Source organism: Thamnophis sirtalis, unplaced genomic scaffold (assembly GCF_051295495.1).
Source record: "Thamnophis sirtalis isolate CommonGarterSnake01/CBP01778 unplaced genomic scaffold, rThaSir2_p1.2 scaffold_11, whole genome shotgun sequence".
Lineage (NCBI taxonomy): Eukaryota > Metazoa > Chordata > Lepidosauria > Squamata > Natricidae > Thamnophis > Thamnophis sirtalis.
In genome coordinates, this window is record NW_028261391.1 from 52252375 (window position 1) to 52270801 (window position 18427).

The 18427-nt window shown below is 39.2% G+C and overlaps 1 protein-coding gene across 3 annotated transcripts in view; it reads right to left on the reverse strand.

The window, feature by feature from the left end:
- The window catches only part of LOC106537730 (VPS10 domain-containing receptor SorCS1), a 565787-nt gene that overhangs the window by 65211 nt on the left and 482149 nt on the right, over nt 1-18427 (reverse strand). For all 3 annotated transcript variants that reach the window (XM_087725812.1, XM_087725810.1, XM_087725813.1), the window contains exons 16-18: nt 17602-17732; nt 6515-6628; nt 5698-5869 (exon numbers count right to left, since the gene is read on the reverse strand). In XM_087725812.1, the coding sequence (XP_087581938.1) occupies nt 5698-5869; nt 6515-6628; nt 17602-17732 (417 nt within the window). The remainder of the gene's footprint in view (nt 1-5697; nt 5870-6514; nt 6629-17601; nt 17733-18427) is intronic.

The window sequence follows — 18427 nt, forward strand, 5'->3', positions numbered from 1 at the left end:
GCTTAGTACTCGCGGAAACTCAATCCTTCCGAGCGCAATTACACCATATGGGAAAAGGAGTTGTTGGCTATCAAGGTGGCGTTCGAGGCCTGGAGGCATCACCTGGAGGGGGCCAGGCATCAGGTTGAGGTCCAGACGGATCATTGGAATTTGGAGTTTTTGACCACGGCACGTAAGCTGAACCAACGCCAGATCTGGTGGTCTCTGTTCTTTTCCCGGTTCAATTTTAAGGTGACGTACATCCCTAGTGCGTTGAATCAAAGGGCGGATGCCCTGTCTAGGAAACTGGAGTACTCTGACCCTGTGGACTCGCTTCCACCCTGGACTGTTCTACCCATCGAATCCTTCGCTGCAGTTCATGAACCCGTGGACGTACGATCATGGGATACGGGATGCGCAGCAGGGCGACGAGTGGGTGGAGCAACGAAAGGCCGGCTTCCCCGTGGACCTTTGATGAGGACCTTTTGAGGTATCGGGACCGGCTCTATGTGCCCACAGGGCCCATCCGTGGACTGGTTCTCTCCCAGTGTCATGACACTCCAGCAGCAGGACATTTTGGTCTTTTCAAGACATTGTACCTGGTCTCCCATACGTTCTGGTGGCCCCGCTTACAAGACGACGTGCAGAAATACGTGACGTCATGCGTTCAATGTCGACAAGCCAAGTCAGCGACGGGAGCTCCTCCAGGTTTATTGCAGCCCTTGCCGACCCCGGACAGACCCTGGGGAGCTGTGTCCATGGACTTCTTGACCGAGCTGCCTCCGTCATCACGGTTTACCACGGTCCTTGTTGTGGTGGACATGCTCACCAAGATGGCGCATTTCATCCCCTGTCGGAGATTGCCGACAGCTCGCGCCACGGCCCGCATGTTCATCCAACACATGTTCCGCTTGCACGGCTTACCTGACCGGGTTGTGTCGGACCGTGGCACACAATTCACGGCCCAGTTTTGGAAAGGGCGGATGGCAGCTCTAGATGTTCAAGTATGTTTGTCCTCAGTGCACCATCCCGAAACCGATGGGGGTATGGAGAAGGTGATTGGGATTCTAGAACAGTACCTGTGCTGTTTTGTGAATCAGCAGCAGAACAACTGGGTGGAGCACCTGGCCGTGGCGGAGTTTGCATTTAACAACTCCCAGCACACCTTCACACGGATGACGCCCTTCATGGCTAACGTCGGATACCACCCTCATTTTTTCCCTCTCACCCCAGTGGGCTCCCCGGTCCCTGCAGCACAGGACTTCCTCTCTGAGCTCCAGGTGGTCCACCAAGTGGTGTGCCGCTATCTGAACCAGGCGAAGGAAGATTACAAAAGGGTGGCAGATAAGGCTCGGCGTGCGGTGCCGGCGTTGGCTGTAGGAGATTGCGTGGGGCTGTCCACACGGCATCTTCCGTCCCACCGGCTGGCTACGAAGTTAGACCACTGGTATCTTGGACTGTTCCCCGTGGAGGCCGTCATCAACCCGGTGGCTTATCGCCTGACCCTCCCATGCTCTATGCGAGTGCACCCGGTGTTCCATTGCTTGCTCTTGATCCCTGAACAATCGGCTTGTCCTCTCTGCCGACCCTCTTCCCCTCAACCATCGTCGCATGCGGTGGACATGCGGCCACCACATGAAGTGGCCCAGATCCGTAACTCAAGATGGCTCAAGGGACGGTTCCAGTATTTGGTAGACTGGGCGGACTGGGGGACCTGGACCGATGCAGCAGCCGTGCATGCCCCTGCCCTGGTGCGAGTCTATCATACGGACAACCCCTCCCGAACCACATCCCGAGCATCAGACCAGGGGGAAGGGCCCTGCGGTGAGGGTTAGTGTTGTGGCCCGGCAGGAGCCGTTGGAGCTGCCACCAGACTCCGACAGCGAGGGGTCTTATGAGTTGGCCCTGGAGGAGGTGGAGGACCCTGGGCAGGGTTCCGACTCTGAGCAGGGCGCAGAGAGACTGGTTGGCCACCAGGTGGCGCCTGAGCCTTGGATCAGTGGGGAGGAGACAAGAGTGAGTGATCCAGAAACCACCTGTGAGTTGTTCTGGGATGCCCGCCATCGAAGGGCTACTCGGCGTCAAGAACAACTATGTAATTACAGGAGGTAATTACGCTCAGCTGATGCTCATTAAGATCCTCTCCTGATTATAAAAGAGACTGCTTGTGCCACGCCCTTCTTGCAGAAGTCAACGTTAGGGACTAACAAGAAACAAACTTGGCAGGCTAGATTGCTGCCAGAGTTTGTTTGCATTGCTGCCAAGGTTTGTAGGACTTGCTGCCAGAGTGCTTATGTGGCTTTCAGCCAACGAGAGTCTGGACTGATTAAAAAACATTCTCATTTAAGTTTGTTTCGGCTTTCATTCCTGGACAGAGGAGGGGGGTCAGAACACTTAGCTATATTCATTTTCCAGTTTTCCTGATTCTTCTGATCTAACAACCTGACAGGCTTATCAAACATCATTAAACCTTGATTACATCCTCTGCATTTTGCCTCTTAAGAGATGGTATTGCTAATTTTAATCATTTGAATGAGAATGATATCCAACAATCAATTTCAATCTCATTGAAGAGGCTGCAAGCATACTTCTTTTTCTACAAAGTGCCAGGATTTATATGTAAATCAAAGTATTAAAACAATGATGCAACTCAATTTTTATAAATTTGAATCCCAAGTCTCACATTCTACTTGGAAGTCTTTAGTTATGTTAACTTGTTATCTCTTTATCCTTGCAGATGTTTCAAATGAAGTTTTAATTGGTTTTTGTATCAGGCAGATGTTTCTTCTCCTTGTGATATTATCTGTAATTTGCTTTATATTTTCTGTATGTATGTATGTGTGTATGTGTGTATGTGTGTATGTGTGTATGTATGTATGTATGTATGTATGTATGTATATATATATATATATATATATATATATATATATATATATATATATATATATATATATATATATATATTGAGGTAAGATGGAGGCTATATATATATATATATATATATATATATATATATATATATATATATATATATATATATATATATATATATATATATATATATATATGTTAACTTTTTTACCTATGCTGAAGATGCAGGGTTGATGGAAATGGTATACAAGGTTCTTCTGGTAGAATAATTTTGTTTTATTAAATTTAGCTTATGAATGTTGTTTATGTCTTGCATTAATTAAAAGAATATGTGTCTAATTAAAATTAAGTCTTATTGACTTGAATAGGGTTTATTTCTTGATAAATGAATTCAGGATTACAATCTAAATACATATAATTTTATTTTTACTAAGCAAATTAATTCCAGCCATATAATTCTATATCTCTTTCAGTGAAATTTAGGTATTCAAAATGAACTTGAAAACTACCATCATCAAATGGTATTTGATGTTATCAAAAGTCCATAATATTTCTTCCAATTTGCCTTTTTTCAAATTTATGTAATTTATTTAACAAAAATTATATGGTTACCCAATTAACTCTCAGTGACTCTGGGCAGCTTACTAAGATGAAAACTCAATATAAAAACATTAGAAAGCAATACGTCCCCAGCCACCTGGCAACAACAGTCAATTAAATAAACCACTTGATGTGTTCCATCAAGCTCCCCACACCCATTGACAAAACTAGATTGTGATGGCTCTCTTGGGCATTGGCTTGGACAATGAGGAAGTGGGAACATCTAAGAAGGCTCTGTGGGGAGCATCAGGGGGATGTGGAAGGATCTTTGGAGAATTTGGATTGTCTAGGCAAGGCTATACCAGGAATGTCAGGGGAATCCAGTGAGAAGCAGCTGGATGTCAGACAGTTGTGCAAGGCGGAGAAGAGGCACACATGTAGTCATTTATTGTGGATGACCAGTTGGCCACACAGGCCAGAGAGAGGTGCAGCTGCGGATGGCTAGCAGAAGAGGAGTTGTACCCCCGGCCAATCAAGGTTGCACAGAGCTGAACAGAGGGAAGTGCAATGGAAGTTAGCAAGGCTACTTGCAAGGAGGCAGCCTCAGCCTTCCTTAATCAGGTGCAAAAAAAAGTGTATATTTAGGTTGGCATTTGGAGCCTGGGACTTGTTGGATATAATTGTTTGTAATCTGTCAATCCGTGAATAATCTTGATTCAGTGCCTTGAACCAATTGATGCCAAGCTACTTTCATCAGGCCTTGAAACTACTGGAGCCGTGTTGCCATTGTCCTGCCTTTGAACCCATCAAAGTTAAGCTGTCTTTGTTGTGCCTTGAACCTATTGAGACCATGCTGCTTTCATTGTGCCTGGAACCCATTGATGCCAAGTTGCCTGCTTTGTGCCTGAAACCTTGTAAGGTGCCCAGAGTTACCTTGAGGTAAGATGGAGGCCTACAAATTTTATAAATAAATTTTAAAAAACTGCTGGAGTTTTGCGTTTTTTGTTGTTCCATGAACCCACGGAAACCGCTTTTGGATTGGCCAAATCATGAACCCCAAGCATCATGGGGTTGGAATCTTGCTGGTGCCATTTCTGTGCCTTAGGTGTATAAGAGACTGTAGTAAGGGTTGGCTGTGTGTGTGAAATAAACACACATTATCTATTCATGCTCTCTTTATCTCTCTGTACGTGTGTGTTTCTAGGTGTATACTCGAATGGGACACAGATCTTCAGGGCCTTGCAAAAGAGTGCCAAAATGGAGCCAATCTTATATTTATATGATGTTCCAGAGTGAAGGAACCCCCACGAAGAAGGTCCTTCTTCTTGATTCCACTAGATGTACATTCTGAGGAGGAGATCAATAGCATTCCCTGCCTCTGTGATCTGGTAGATACGGAAGATGCAACCAGGAAAAGAAGGTCCTTTATATGGCAAAATCTATTGTGCAAACAAAGTTTCATATTGTATAACGAAATCTTTTCCTCCTTTATACACCCATATAGCTCCATCTATAGCATAGTTCATTTTTTTACTCCAATATATTTACTAATGGAGCTTTGAATCTTGCATACACCTCATGCCATCGAAAAATATAAGAGAGACAGTGTGATATACCAGTTAAAGATTAGACTAATGAGATCTATGGAAATTTCCTGTGCAAACTGCAAAATTCAAAAGCATGGATTTTGCTCGAGGGGGGGCACACACTGCAGTTTTTCCTTTATATTTAGCAACCCTAAAATTCACACGTGTCTAAATAATTTTTGGTTGATCATTCCTCATATATTTTTTTACTATTCAGTTGATTGACACTACATATGATCCCTTGGCTATGTTCTTGTAAGGTACCTTTCTTCCATTTAAGAAACATTTTTGTCTCCTTGTCCTTCCTTAATCTTCCTTAAAATAAAACTAATTATCTGAAATAGTCACAGTTACAACAACATTTTAATCGAGACTTTTTTGTACTGTGAACATGCTAATTGCAAAATGAGGTGTTCTAGAAACGCGTGCTTTAAAAATGCTGTACATGATAATCTTGCCATGTTTTGCAACATTAGTCCAGATATTCTTATTTCAGTGTCACTGAGGGCAGAGGTACAAATAGCAAACAAGAGAGGCCATGGAGGAAAGAATCAAGCCCTTTTTATAATAGGATGATAGACCAGATGTATAGCTCAAATTTGTCAAGTCACTAATCAGTTAAATAACACTTGGTTAATTAATTCTGTTCAGTCCCATTCATTTTCTTCTAAATGATTCTGACTCAGAAACCCCAGTGGGGAACATGTTAAACAGACCATACCTCTTCCAGCTGTACCATGAAGGTAACATTATGCCCTTGTTCTGATGTCAGTGTGCCATCTGATGTGACAACCCGAAGTCCTCTCGGGGCTTTGCCAGGACACTGCTGCGGCTTGGCTGTGTACTGTTCACGCACACCGTCTGTGCAGTTATTAGACACGACCTTTCTGTACCTGTGAAAAGAAGAACAAAGAACCCTGAAGATACTAGCTACAAGCTGCTTGTTTCTAATGATAGCTCCCTTTTCTAGACTATCACTGTCACATGTCAGATATTTAAACCACTGAATCATGAAACAGTATAAATTGACTTGGTACAGAACTTTAGCCACTTGTTGTACTCTGATATTGTGAAGAAGAACTAACACAACAGTTATCAGAGTTAATGGTACTGGAAAATGTATATGGTGCTGTTTTATCACAATAAAGCACCAAGTAACACTTGTCATTACTATGCTGGGCCAAATGAACTCACAAATGTGAGGGGATAAAGGAGTAAACTTTCAATTTTATAACTCAATATAAAATTTTACCTGCCAAATATAGTGATAGGAAATTTATAGACAGTATTGATAAATCTTAATCTTGTCTATTTGTTGAGGGACATTTGGGTAAACTTGAAAAGGTTTTCTGATAGTATTGTCATCAATAAAGGATAATTTTACTTTTTATAGCTTTCTGATAATCCTGACTCAGCTTTCCATTTGCAAAAAGTATCACTCAAGATATAAAGAAAACCACAGACTGAGGAATATGGTAAAGGGTCATCATCATTACAGTTGATAATCTTAAACAAATATTATAGCTTTGAGTACTTACCCAGTACTATTGAGATAACTTTGACCAAGACTGCACTCTTTTGACAAAGATGATGGGTTATACCAAAAAGCTGGCAAACACTGGCCATTGCTGTGGCGCTCAAATCCATAATCACTAGTTTGGGAAGAAGAAATATTACCTCCAATGGATACATATTTTTCAAATATAAATTGACATATAAAACCATTGTCAGCCCTTCTTCATTCAAAAATCAGGAAAGAAAACCACAGGACTCCATTGGTAGAAATCAAGTGTACTTTTACTAATTATAAATGAATAGAAGCGAAGCTAAGCGAAGTCTGATTATTTAGGCGCGAAAGCGAATAATATATTGTATAATTCATTCCCCTCCCCTTGGCATCCCGTGCACAGTCCAATCATAATTCTCCCAATTGTCAGGTGTGAGATAAGTTCGAAAGGCATCACCAGGATGGAATGCTGGTTCCGTTGGCCTTGGCGGGAAACACTCCTCCTCCATACGCGCAGTAAGGTGGACAGTTCAAAATCTAGAATCTTCCTCCAGCACAACAATGAGTCCCCTCCCAAATACCATGCCCCCCCTCCCCATTTCAATGGCAGCCGAAGCAGCAGCAAAGCGGAGGCTGACAACCATATGATTTCTTTCATGTACAAATGCACATGTTTGGGCATACATCTTATAAATTCCCCATGGCATCTGGCATGCATAAGCCCGATTATCAGAAACTTTAGACTTCTTTCTGCTCAAGAAATTATAATATCCCATCTACAAGATCTTATTTGGATAAGAATATTAAGGGAGTCAAGTTTCTTATAATAACTATGCTTTACAGAAAACAGGAAATGTCTTCTAATTATTGTTTCAGAACATTTTGGTTTTTGTTATAAATTTTAATTTTTATATTTGTGTTTTATTGGTGTTTCTGAATTTTAAATTTTGAATTCGACTTGTATTCATCTGAGACTGTAAGTTAAATAAGCAGAGGAGGGTGATCTTCCCCCATTTTATGTCCACAACAATCCAGTGAAATACAATGTGCTGTAAAATGATTAGCTGATGATTTCCGGTAACCATATAGGACTTGCACCAAGTTCTTTTTCTTCATTCCAAACCTTTGCAAATGAATATTTGGTTCCCTTGGTTCTGCTGTCATTGTTTCTTCTCTTGATATGCAGTTGTAACACATTTTATAACTCTTAGCCAAATAGTGCCGTTTCTTTGAAAATAAGACCTCTCCAGATAATAAACCTGCTGCTGTGTTGCCGCAACAGCGTAACACAGCAGCAGCCATGAGGTGATCATGCTCACCGCCTCCTGCACCTCAACAATAATAAGACTACCCTGAAAATAAGGCCAAACATTTATTTTGAGGATCAAAATGTCTTATTTTCAAGAAAACATGGTAAGTTCTAAAACCAAGTCACACCATCATTAGCTTATAATGGTTTATTATATTCAATAATGTCTTCAGAATATTTCCTTGTACTGCTGTAGATGTCAGAAACTGGATATAGTTCATAGATGTGTATACTAAATCAGCTGATCAGTTATCTCTGCAAAATAATCATCTGTGGTTGTGAGAGGGGAACATTTCCTTTGTAGTAATAGCTTTAAAAAATCATGGATTTTGTTTTGCTTCTTAAAAATCTTGACTTTTCTGGAGTATCTTTATACTAGTAAGAGGGCTAGCTGATTTCAAATGTAGATGTGCTTATTCAACATTATCCAAGTTACTTTTGAAGTATTCTTACTAAAGAAACCATTAAAAGATTATTTGATCATTACATCAGTAATAAAACTCATTTTAATATGCTAGAAGCAAATATTCATAAATGAATATTGCTTTCTCTATAATCTGATTGTCAACAAACCATAATGTCTATATTGCCAAACTCTCTTGTATTAATATAATTAAAAAGTGATAACATTGTATCCGTATCAAAGCTTCAGGTATTTATTTTTAAAAAGCTACAAAATACAAAATAACAAAAAAACAGAGCATAATTTCCTGTAATACAAGTGATTTATGCTTGTATGCTACCTGTGCTTTTCTTTTTAAAGGGGAAGGTTTTTGGTATTTTATCTGAAATGTACGGTTTATACTTCATGTACTCTAGTGAATAACTTTTATATTTTTAGGAGAACAAGAGCAAGATTTAAGTCTTTTGGGGGGACTGCATTATCATTTGATTGGGCTTTGCTCCATTAAAAAGGGTAAACATAGGCTGTACAATTCAGCAAGAATAACAGCTTTCTCAGTTTTATGTGATAGGTCCTCAATTTACAACCATTCTTTTAATGATCATTTGAAGTTACACTTGGAAAAAATGATTTATGAATGATCCTTACACTTAGGACTTAAGATCACACGATCCAAATTCAGGCACTAGGCAACCAACATGTATTTACGTTTGCAGAATCCCAGGTTCACATGATTGCCATTTGCATCCTTCCAAGATGGCTTTTGACAAGCAAAGTCAATGGGGGATCAGGATTCACTCAACAGCTGTGTGTTTCACTTAACATCTGCAGCAATTTGCTTAACAACCAGGGCAAAAAAGAATATAAGATTGGGTGAGAGCCACTTAATACAGCTAAGCAATAGAAATTCCGGGACCATTGTCTGCATACATATACTATATATAGATAACTCTCATGGCTTAGGATTCAGATACTGATTTGGAAGAAGTTGTTCCAGCAAAATCTGTATAGTGTCAGCATCAGGTATTTCCCCATTTCTAATTTCATTTTTAATTTTTTTAATTTTTTTCATAGTCGGTGAAGAAGAAACATGTCTTGAGAATTGTCCATAAAGAGAAACAGATCAGCCAGGTGGAGGGGGGGGGGTCCCCATCACCTATGCTACCATTTTGTTCCTTTAGTAATCACCCACTCCACTTTCTATAGATCAGGTCTTAAAGTACATAGATTATTTTTTCCCACCACGAAACCAGCTATATATCCTATCAATCTGTATACCTAAATGGCAGTATAAGAGCATACACAAACAGGCTGCTGAGAAATGTCACCAGCAGCTCCATTGCATCTCATTATAAAGGCATTAGTATCTTTTCCTCACCTTGCAGACCTGCAATCTAATGAATTTGTTGTTTCCTTTCTGTTGCACACAGAGCATTGATGATAGTGACAAATTGCTGCCTACATGTAGGCACAACGGGCCTACCATCAACTGGAGCAGCAGTGGATGAAAATGATTGTTAAAATCTGAGCAGGGGAATGGAGCACACCCAGCACGGCTGTATTGCATTCAAGCATCTGGCGTTCACAAGGCATATTTTGATTTTCATTTTGTGACAGGTTGAAACAAACTTATTTCCCGAACCTTACTAACAACTTAATTGGCAAGTGGTTTTAAATGACTATTGAACTCATGTATGAAATTTCACAGGGATAGGCGATGTCTCCATATTCCCATTGAAAACATCCCCATGTACATCAATCTTCCACTTTGTATAATGGCACCTTAGGACTATGTAATTAATTTCTGAAAGCTACATCCCACACTAGGAATATTAGTATTGTAAACAACATTATAAATTCTGAATGGAGTTTCTTCAAAGCTATCTCGGTCAAGTAATGAATATTTACGTTTAGCATCCCTCCACTTGATTTTTTTTTCAGATTCCAGGAAATGTTACACTGAGTTTCCTGCCAACCTCAGTTTCTATTCCCAACCTAAGATTATGTTCGAGGGAAATTTAATAATTATGTTCATAAATCACAGATATGTAGGCCTCTAATATACTAGAAGTAGTTCTTAACTTCTGACTATTCAAAGTCACAACGGACTTGAAAAAGGGGACTTATTATCCAGATCCAAAGTTTTGATAGTTGTCCCGCTTCCCCCCAACACATGACCCACACTTCAGGCACTCAGCAACACAGCGGCATTTATGGCCACTTGCAGCATTGTGTGGTGATGTGACATAAATGACAGACATCCTTGCCAAAACCAGCAGATCTGGTTTTCAGCAAAATGACAGCATTTGTTTCATGACCAACACCAAAAAAAGGTTGTAAAATTTGACTGATCTATTTTATGATTCTTATGACATAACCACAACAGGCAGGATATATATATGTGTGTGTGTGTGTGTGTGTGTGTGTGTGTGTGTTTTCGTAGGTTTTCACAGGTGTAGGTATGCTGGTCTTGTTGTATTCGGGGCTTTTCCTGTGTAAGATTGAGATTGTCTTGGCAATGTTTCAGCGAGGTCTCACTCGCCATCTTCAGGCTGGGTTTTGGGCTCACATATATGTATGTATGTATGTATGTATGTATGTATGTATGTATGTATGTATGTATGTATATACATACACACACATATGGTAAAGAGTCTCTCTCTCTCTCTCTCTCTCTCTCTCTCTCTCTCTCTCTCTCTCTCTCTCTCTCTCTCTCACACACACACACACACACACACACACACACACAGAGAGAGAGTGTATATATACTCTATATATAACATCCTCTAAGAATAATCCAAAATGTAGAACTAAACCAAATTAGGATTTAAAGTCATGGTAGAGTTTTATTGGACACATGACATTAAGTCATGCACAATCCAAAAATGTCATTGAAAATTTTCTTGGCAACTACAGAGCACCAAACTACTTTTAGCTGGTTGAGAAACTTTTTACTGCATGCAAGATCATGAAGTGGAACATGTCACTGTAGGCTCATATTTGGACTTTTTTCTTGAAAATCTAGGTGCAATTATTGACAAACGTGGTGAAAGTTTTCACCAGGACATTGGCACAATGGAAAAAGGGTATCAGAGCAACTGAATCTCTCAGTGCTGGCTGACTATTGTTGGATATTGCAGCGAGATGCATCTGACACTAAGAAGAAACAAAAATCAGCAGCAAAATATTTTTGGCCCTGTTCAACTCATGCAGCAAATCCGAAACATTACACAATTAAATACATTATAGACAATAAAATTGATTTCACATTTTTCAAGATCCTGGAATTATATTGATGTTTAGTTTGAAGGGGTCTATTATAATCATCAAAAGCATTTCAGGAAGCAAAACTTTTGAAAAAAGAATGTTGTCCAGTGAAATAAGTGACTGCCAATGCTTGTTTGGAGTGCTGGGTAGACTGCAATGCTCCAAGATATCTTGGGTTGATGCAGCTTACCTGTTAAATTTAGTCACTTTAGAAACAGATCTATGAAATCTGAGGGATGCTGTTGGAAATGTGGGTAGGACAGTAAAGAATGTGGGGGAGAAAATAAAACAGGTGAAAAAGGAGGAAACTACAGAAATAAGAATTAGTGGAGCAACTAGAGACAGAGTGAGCATGTGCAAATGGGGTGAAGCTGAGAAATTTAGGAGAAAACATGGGGAGGTGGAATGGAGCTTCTGCTAGGAGCTTGAAGAAGAAGTTACAAAGCAATTAGCAAGGAATACATGAATCAGAAGAAGAAAGTAAGGAATAAGTTAAGAAGAAGAACATTATGCCTCAGTGTTCAGTTAATTAATCTCTAATTACAGTATATCTCAGTTGTTGATCAGGATTATGTGTTTTTTTGCTCAACCTGCACCTATCTGAAAAACCCAAGTAGAGAGCATAGGAGGCTTACAAGATCCATGAGTCTCGATAGGCTCTGGGTGAGTGAATATGTGACTGACCATAAACTGAACCTGGTAAGTTTGTTTAGGAGTGTGCATATAGTTCTCCATGTTTTTCCAATTTTTAATCCAAGCATCCATAATATGTCACACACAGAGATGGCATTCAGCCAGTTTTAACAGGTTCTGGAGAACCAGTTATGGAAATTTTGAATAGTTCGGAGAACTGGCAAATAGGCTGGCCCCGCCCCCACTGACTCCCAGCTGATCTTCTTTTGTTGCCCTGAACAGGAGAACAGAGCCAGAAAGCAAGTGGGGAGGGAATGGTGATTTTGCAGTATCCTTCCCCTGTCATGCCCACAAAGCCACACCCACAAAGCCACACCACACCCACAAACCCACGCCCACAGAACCAGTAGTAAAAAAATTTGAATCCCAACACTGGTCACACAGATATGCATTTTAAAGCAATAAAGCAGACAATCAAATGTAAGATTAGGTTTCAACGAAATTCTAAGATTAGAGAATTTAAGTAGCTCAAGGTTGAACTGCAGAATCCTTGGTTCTTGTTTGCTTACAAATGTTTCTTTACTCCAATAGATAACATCATCACTGCCTGTGAGTGTGGGGTTTGCTCCCCCTCCCATTCTGTCAGTGTTAGTGGGGTATGGTTTTCTGCTTGGTAGTTCGTTGATTAGGGTACTGTTTTCTGCTTGATTCTTTATCCATCTAATATAATTCCAGTTTATCTGTGCATTTATGCTGAAAATGATGTATTTTGTTTGTTTCCTTCTTAGTTTTTTATTGCCTCTTCTGAACAGTGTGTAAATATTGTTTATTTCCATGTGTCTAATTCCTTGGCATTTTGGATTTGCCTTGGTGTAGGATGATTCAGTATGCCATTTGCAGTGAGATGAAGGAGTTTTCACTGTGTATTCAGGCTGCTAGTTGGTATTCATGGATGGGCTCTGCTAATTCTCTGCCTATCTGTCCTGCATAGTGGCTGATACAGTCCTTACACTGTATGTTGTAGATGACATCTGTTTTTTCTCTCCACCTTCTGGGATTACTGGGACTTTGGTCTTAATGAAATTTGTTAGGATCACCATGCATCCTATTGTTTTACTTGAAAATTGTTTTACTTAATTATTAAATTAAAAATGAAACTTTCTTTCTTGTCAAAGAACACTGATGGAGTGTGGATAGAGATGGGAAGAAATATGTTCAAGTTGTGTTTTAATGTAAACCAACCTAATTTGTACCCGCAGAGTTACTGTTTTCCTCTGGATCACAATTATCCATTTATTCAGCACTTCTCCAAACTCTGTAATGCAGTTAAATGATGAAAAAAAAATGCTTCCGAAATGGATGTCAGGAAAATTGTATTAAAAGTGATTACGCTGTAGAAAATAGAATTCACACAGAACATGAATGATGATTATTATTGTAATCTAGACTTATCTTTTTTCTGAAAAAACAAATACTTGATCTGTTGCTGGAATGATCCTATTTATGCTGGAATAAAGCCCATGAAAATCTGGAAAGGAAATGCTTTAATAACACATATGTCACTGTGTAATCCATTTATTACTTAAATAAATACAGATTGGTTTCTATGCAGTTGCTAGGATATAATATTTCTGGAACTAAGTGCACCAATTCCATTGTGATGTTCATTCCTGAAACACTATTGCCCCCTGGCTGTGAAAAGTGGGCAATGCATACAAATAAAATATCTCTGCATTGACTTTCTTTCTTTCCTATTCTTAATTCTTTCTATAATTCTTTCAAGTACAGTTCAGGGATTACTAATTCTGCTGTCACAGGAAATGTGCACACTTTTCCCCAGAATCTGTGACAAATCTGAAAATAATTCAAACGTGTAAGTGCAATGACAAGGTTTTTTTGGTCTGATAATCAAACATGATTCTTGATTTTTTTTAAATATTTTTTTTTTAAAAAACAAATAAAGAAACTAAAACAAATAAATAGAATTTAAAATATTTTTCATTAAAAGCTAAAAACAAAATGCCGTAAAACTTTGTTCTGGGTTATTTCTAATTTTGTTCTGGGACTTCAACTACCTTAGTTCTAGATGGGGTTACACTATGGCAGACTGACCCTTTGGGGCTGTCCTGGATTTGCGACTCCTGCTGAAAAAGCAGGTGTCAATAATGCTAGGAGAATCTTTGTACAACTTTGTGTTGTGCGTCAGTTGTGGCCTTTCTGGAATCAGAAGTCCTTGTGCTTCGTCATTCAAACCCTGGTTATCTCACTTTTGGACTACTGCAATGAGGTGTACATGGGGCTACTCTTAAAGAACATTCAGAGGCTTCAACTGGTGCAGAGTGTGGCAGAGCAGGCAGTTCTTGATAGCCCTAGGGTTGCCATTGTTATACCACTGCTCTGCAAGCTGTACTAGCTGGTGGGTTGCTTCCAGATACAATTCATAATATTAGTTATTACCTTTAAAATCCAGCATGACATGGATCAGATTATTTGAGGAAACATCTCACCCCAATGGACTGACTTACTCCACCTGAGCCAGCAGAAGAGGCATGCTGCAGGTCCTATCAGTCAAGGAATTTAGACTGGCAGGATCCAAGAAAAGATCTTTCTTTGTTGTGGTCCCTGCCCTTTGAAATATCTTATCCTCTGAGGTGAGATTGACTCTCATCCTTTTGACCTTCTATAAGGGCCAAATAACTGGCTGTGCCAGATAACTTGTGGCCCCAGTGGGGGAACATTAGACTGCATGTGGTTGTTGAATTAAGAGACATCCCACCTCCCTCTCCCATGCATCCTGCTTCCTCCATCCTCATCTTTTAACTAAAATGTTATCTTTGACTGTAATTCTATTTTTATCATTTTAGGAAATAATTCTCTTATGATTTTAATGCTTTTAATGTTGTAAGGCTCCCAGAGTCTCTTTGAAATATGATGGGAGGCAAATAAATTTAGTAAAATAAATAAATAAATATGATTGACAGAATAACAGAGCTGGAAAGGACCTTGGAAGTATTCTAGTTCAACCCTGTGCTCAAGAAGGAAACTATACCATTCCAGACAAATGGTGTCCAATCTCTTCTTAAAAACCTCCAGTTACAACTTCTGAAGGCAAGCCTCTTCCATTGATTAATTTTTCTCACTGTCAGGAAATTTCTTTTTAGTTTTAGCTTGGATCTCTTCTTGAGAAGTTTCTATTCATTTCTTCTTCTCCTATTGCAGGTGCTTTGGAGATAGGTTGATGCTCTTTGTAACAGATTCATATCATCCCTAGTCCTTCTTTTTGTTAGACTAAGTCTAATAAAACTACATACCAAGTCCTTGCAACTATTCTTCATATATTTTAGCCCTTCATTATCTTTGTTTCTCTCTTTCTAGAGCCTTAACATCTTTTTATACCATGCTGACCAAAACTACTAAGTATTCTAAATGTGGTTTTATCAAAGCAGTATAAAAGTGATACTAACACTTCATGTGATTTTGATTCTATCCTGTTGATACAGTCTGTGACTGTATTTTTGGTAGCTGCAGCAAACTGGTGACTCATATTTAAATGGTTGTCCACGAAGACTCCTAGATTTGTCTCACTATTAAGCCAGATACCTTCTATTCTATACCCATGTATGAATTTTTTATTGCTTAAAAACCTCACTTTTCTGACCACTGAATTGCTTTTGTTGGAAAGGGCCAATATTCAACTTGGTCAAGATCTTCCTGGCTCTTGATCTCATCTTCTGAAGTGTTGGGTATTCCACACAGCTTGTTGTCATCTGCAAATTTGAGGAGTTCTCCTTCTATCCCTTCATCTAAATTGTTTATGAATATGTTGAAGAGTATTGGGCCTAAGATAGTACTTTGGATACCCCACTCCATATAAATGTAGTTCCATTAAGATATATTGAGTGTGGTGCTTCAGTAATTACAAATTCATCTAGTGATGAGATGATATTTAAGCCACATGTTTCTCTCTTAGCAAGTAGTAGGTTGTGTTCTACTTTGTCAAATGTCCAATGAAGTCCAAGTATACTATGTCCACAGCATTTCACTGATACACTAATTTAGTCACTTTATCAAAGAATGCAATAAGATTTGTCTGCCATGATCTGTTTTTGACAAATCCATGTTGATTTCTAATAACAACTTTGCTTGCTTCAAGGTGTGCACAGATTTTGTTGCTTGATTAGCTTTTCCAGGATCTTTCCAGGTGTTGATGTGAGGTCTGTAGCTTTCTGGATCCCCTTTTTGGGAGACGGGAATAATGTCAGCTCTTTTCCCATCGTCTAGTAACTCCCCAGTGCTCCAGGATGTTTGAAAGGTATGATTCAGTGGTTTCAGGATCACATCCACCAGCTTGTTCAGAATTCTGGGCTGTAATCCATCTGATCTTTGTGATTTGAATTTGTCTAGAGTGGATAGGTAGTGTATTACTGTTTTATTGTCTATTTTGGCTTGTATTCTATTTGTTGAGATGGGTTAAGGAATGTTACATTCTAGTCTTGAATTCTGATTTTTAATGAGAAGAATTTTAGTTCTTGTTCCTTCCTCAGGAGCAGCATAACCCCAGAGATGCAGATGATCGTTTGACCTCCGAAAGGTCACAGAGACCTGGCCTTTCCTAGAATGAGGCTCTCTGTAATGATTGGAAATTGAATGACTGTAGTTGGCATTAGTTACATTATATTTTCATTTGTATTGTTTTTCACCTTGGTAGATTTGCTTCTGCCTTTAATTCTATGTTAGTTGCGCAGATTTGCAGTTTATGGTTGAGCAACCATGTACATTGATTAAATGCATAAAGAAACAAACAAATTATTAAATCCAGAATGTTCAATTCTTACTGCATGCTTGTTTCTGTTCTTGTAGCTTGTCACTGATATTATATTATAAAACATTGCATAGCAAACAGGATTTAGGAATTGAATGTAGGAAGCATGGAGAGTGAGGAGTTATATTTATAAGATAGGCTGCAGTGAAACTAACTATGTTAAATGAGACTACAGTACTTGTATAAATGGGAGACCTGTAGGGTGCAAAGCCTATAATTGCATTTAGTTGAATTAAGTTGCAATTACCCTGCAGCACCTTTTTGGACAGCCATGAAAAGGTTAAAGCTTGATATCCCCTTAATGCTGCCCTTTTTCAAGTGCTTGGAGAACATTAGCATGTATCATTGCACCAAGATTACTTCTGCATTATTCTTCACTAATACAGACATGAATTGTTAATAGTATGTTACTGTCTACTACCATCTTACTAGCAAGACAGTACAAAACATGCATTCAAATCATGAAATCCTGATGTCACCATTTATGAACTATATATAGGATGTTATGTAACTTTACTAATGTAGGAGCATGTGCTGAGGTGGTGCCACATTAATTTAGAAAGACAATATCCAATTTCTAGGATTTTTTTGCCACCTGGGAGAAAGTCAGGCTACATGCACACCTATAGCAAAATTCGTATAAGCTGTGACCTTGTACATTCTCCGTTATTAAGCACAACTCACCAGTCAAAATCTGCTTCTGTGCAGACACATGGCTCAGAGGACATGGCTCCAGCGTACTTGCCTTGCATGCATTTCTTTTCCGACTTACGCTTCTTGTAAGTCCTTTTGGCTCCCATGATGCATGCTTCTCCCTGAATAAAGAAAAGAGATGAAGGCTTTTACCATAGTGATCAGGTGTATTTTTGCAAATTACAAATGTAAACAATTATCATATACTAATGCAAAAAGAAACAGTGGAGACCATTCATATTTTTCTACAGTGAGAACAAAGTCACCACATATTCAGTGGCACAAAGACCACAGTGGTAGGCCTATATTGGCAAATAAATGTGTGTGTAGATAATCCTCAACCTAAGACCACAAGTGGGATGAGAACTTTCATTCTTAATCAAGGTGGTTGTTAAGTGAGTTCTGCCCAATTTTACAATCTTTTTTTTGCCCCAGTGATGCTAATCACTGCAGTTGTTAAGTGAACCACACAGTTGTTAAATGAGTGATGGCTTTCCCCATTGACTTTGCTTATTGGAAGCTGCTGGTGAGATTGCAAATGTTGATCATGTGACCTCAGAATGCTGCAACCCTCATAAATACATGCTGATTTCCAAGCACCCAAATTTTGATTCCTATCACTGTGCAGACACTGCAGTGGTCGTAAGTGCAAGGATCCACTGTAAGTTACTTTTCTCAGAGCAATTATAATTTCGAACGGTTGATAAATGAATGGTTGCAAGTCAAGGGCTACCTACTATATATGTATGGCAATGAGCAAAAAGTATAAGCCTGGATTTATTCTTTTCCCATTCCCACATCAGATGAAAAAAAAAAC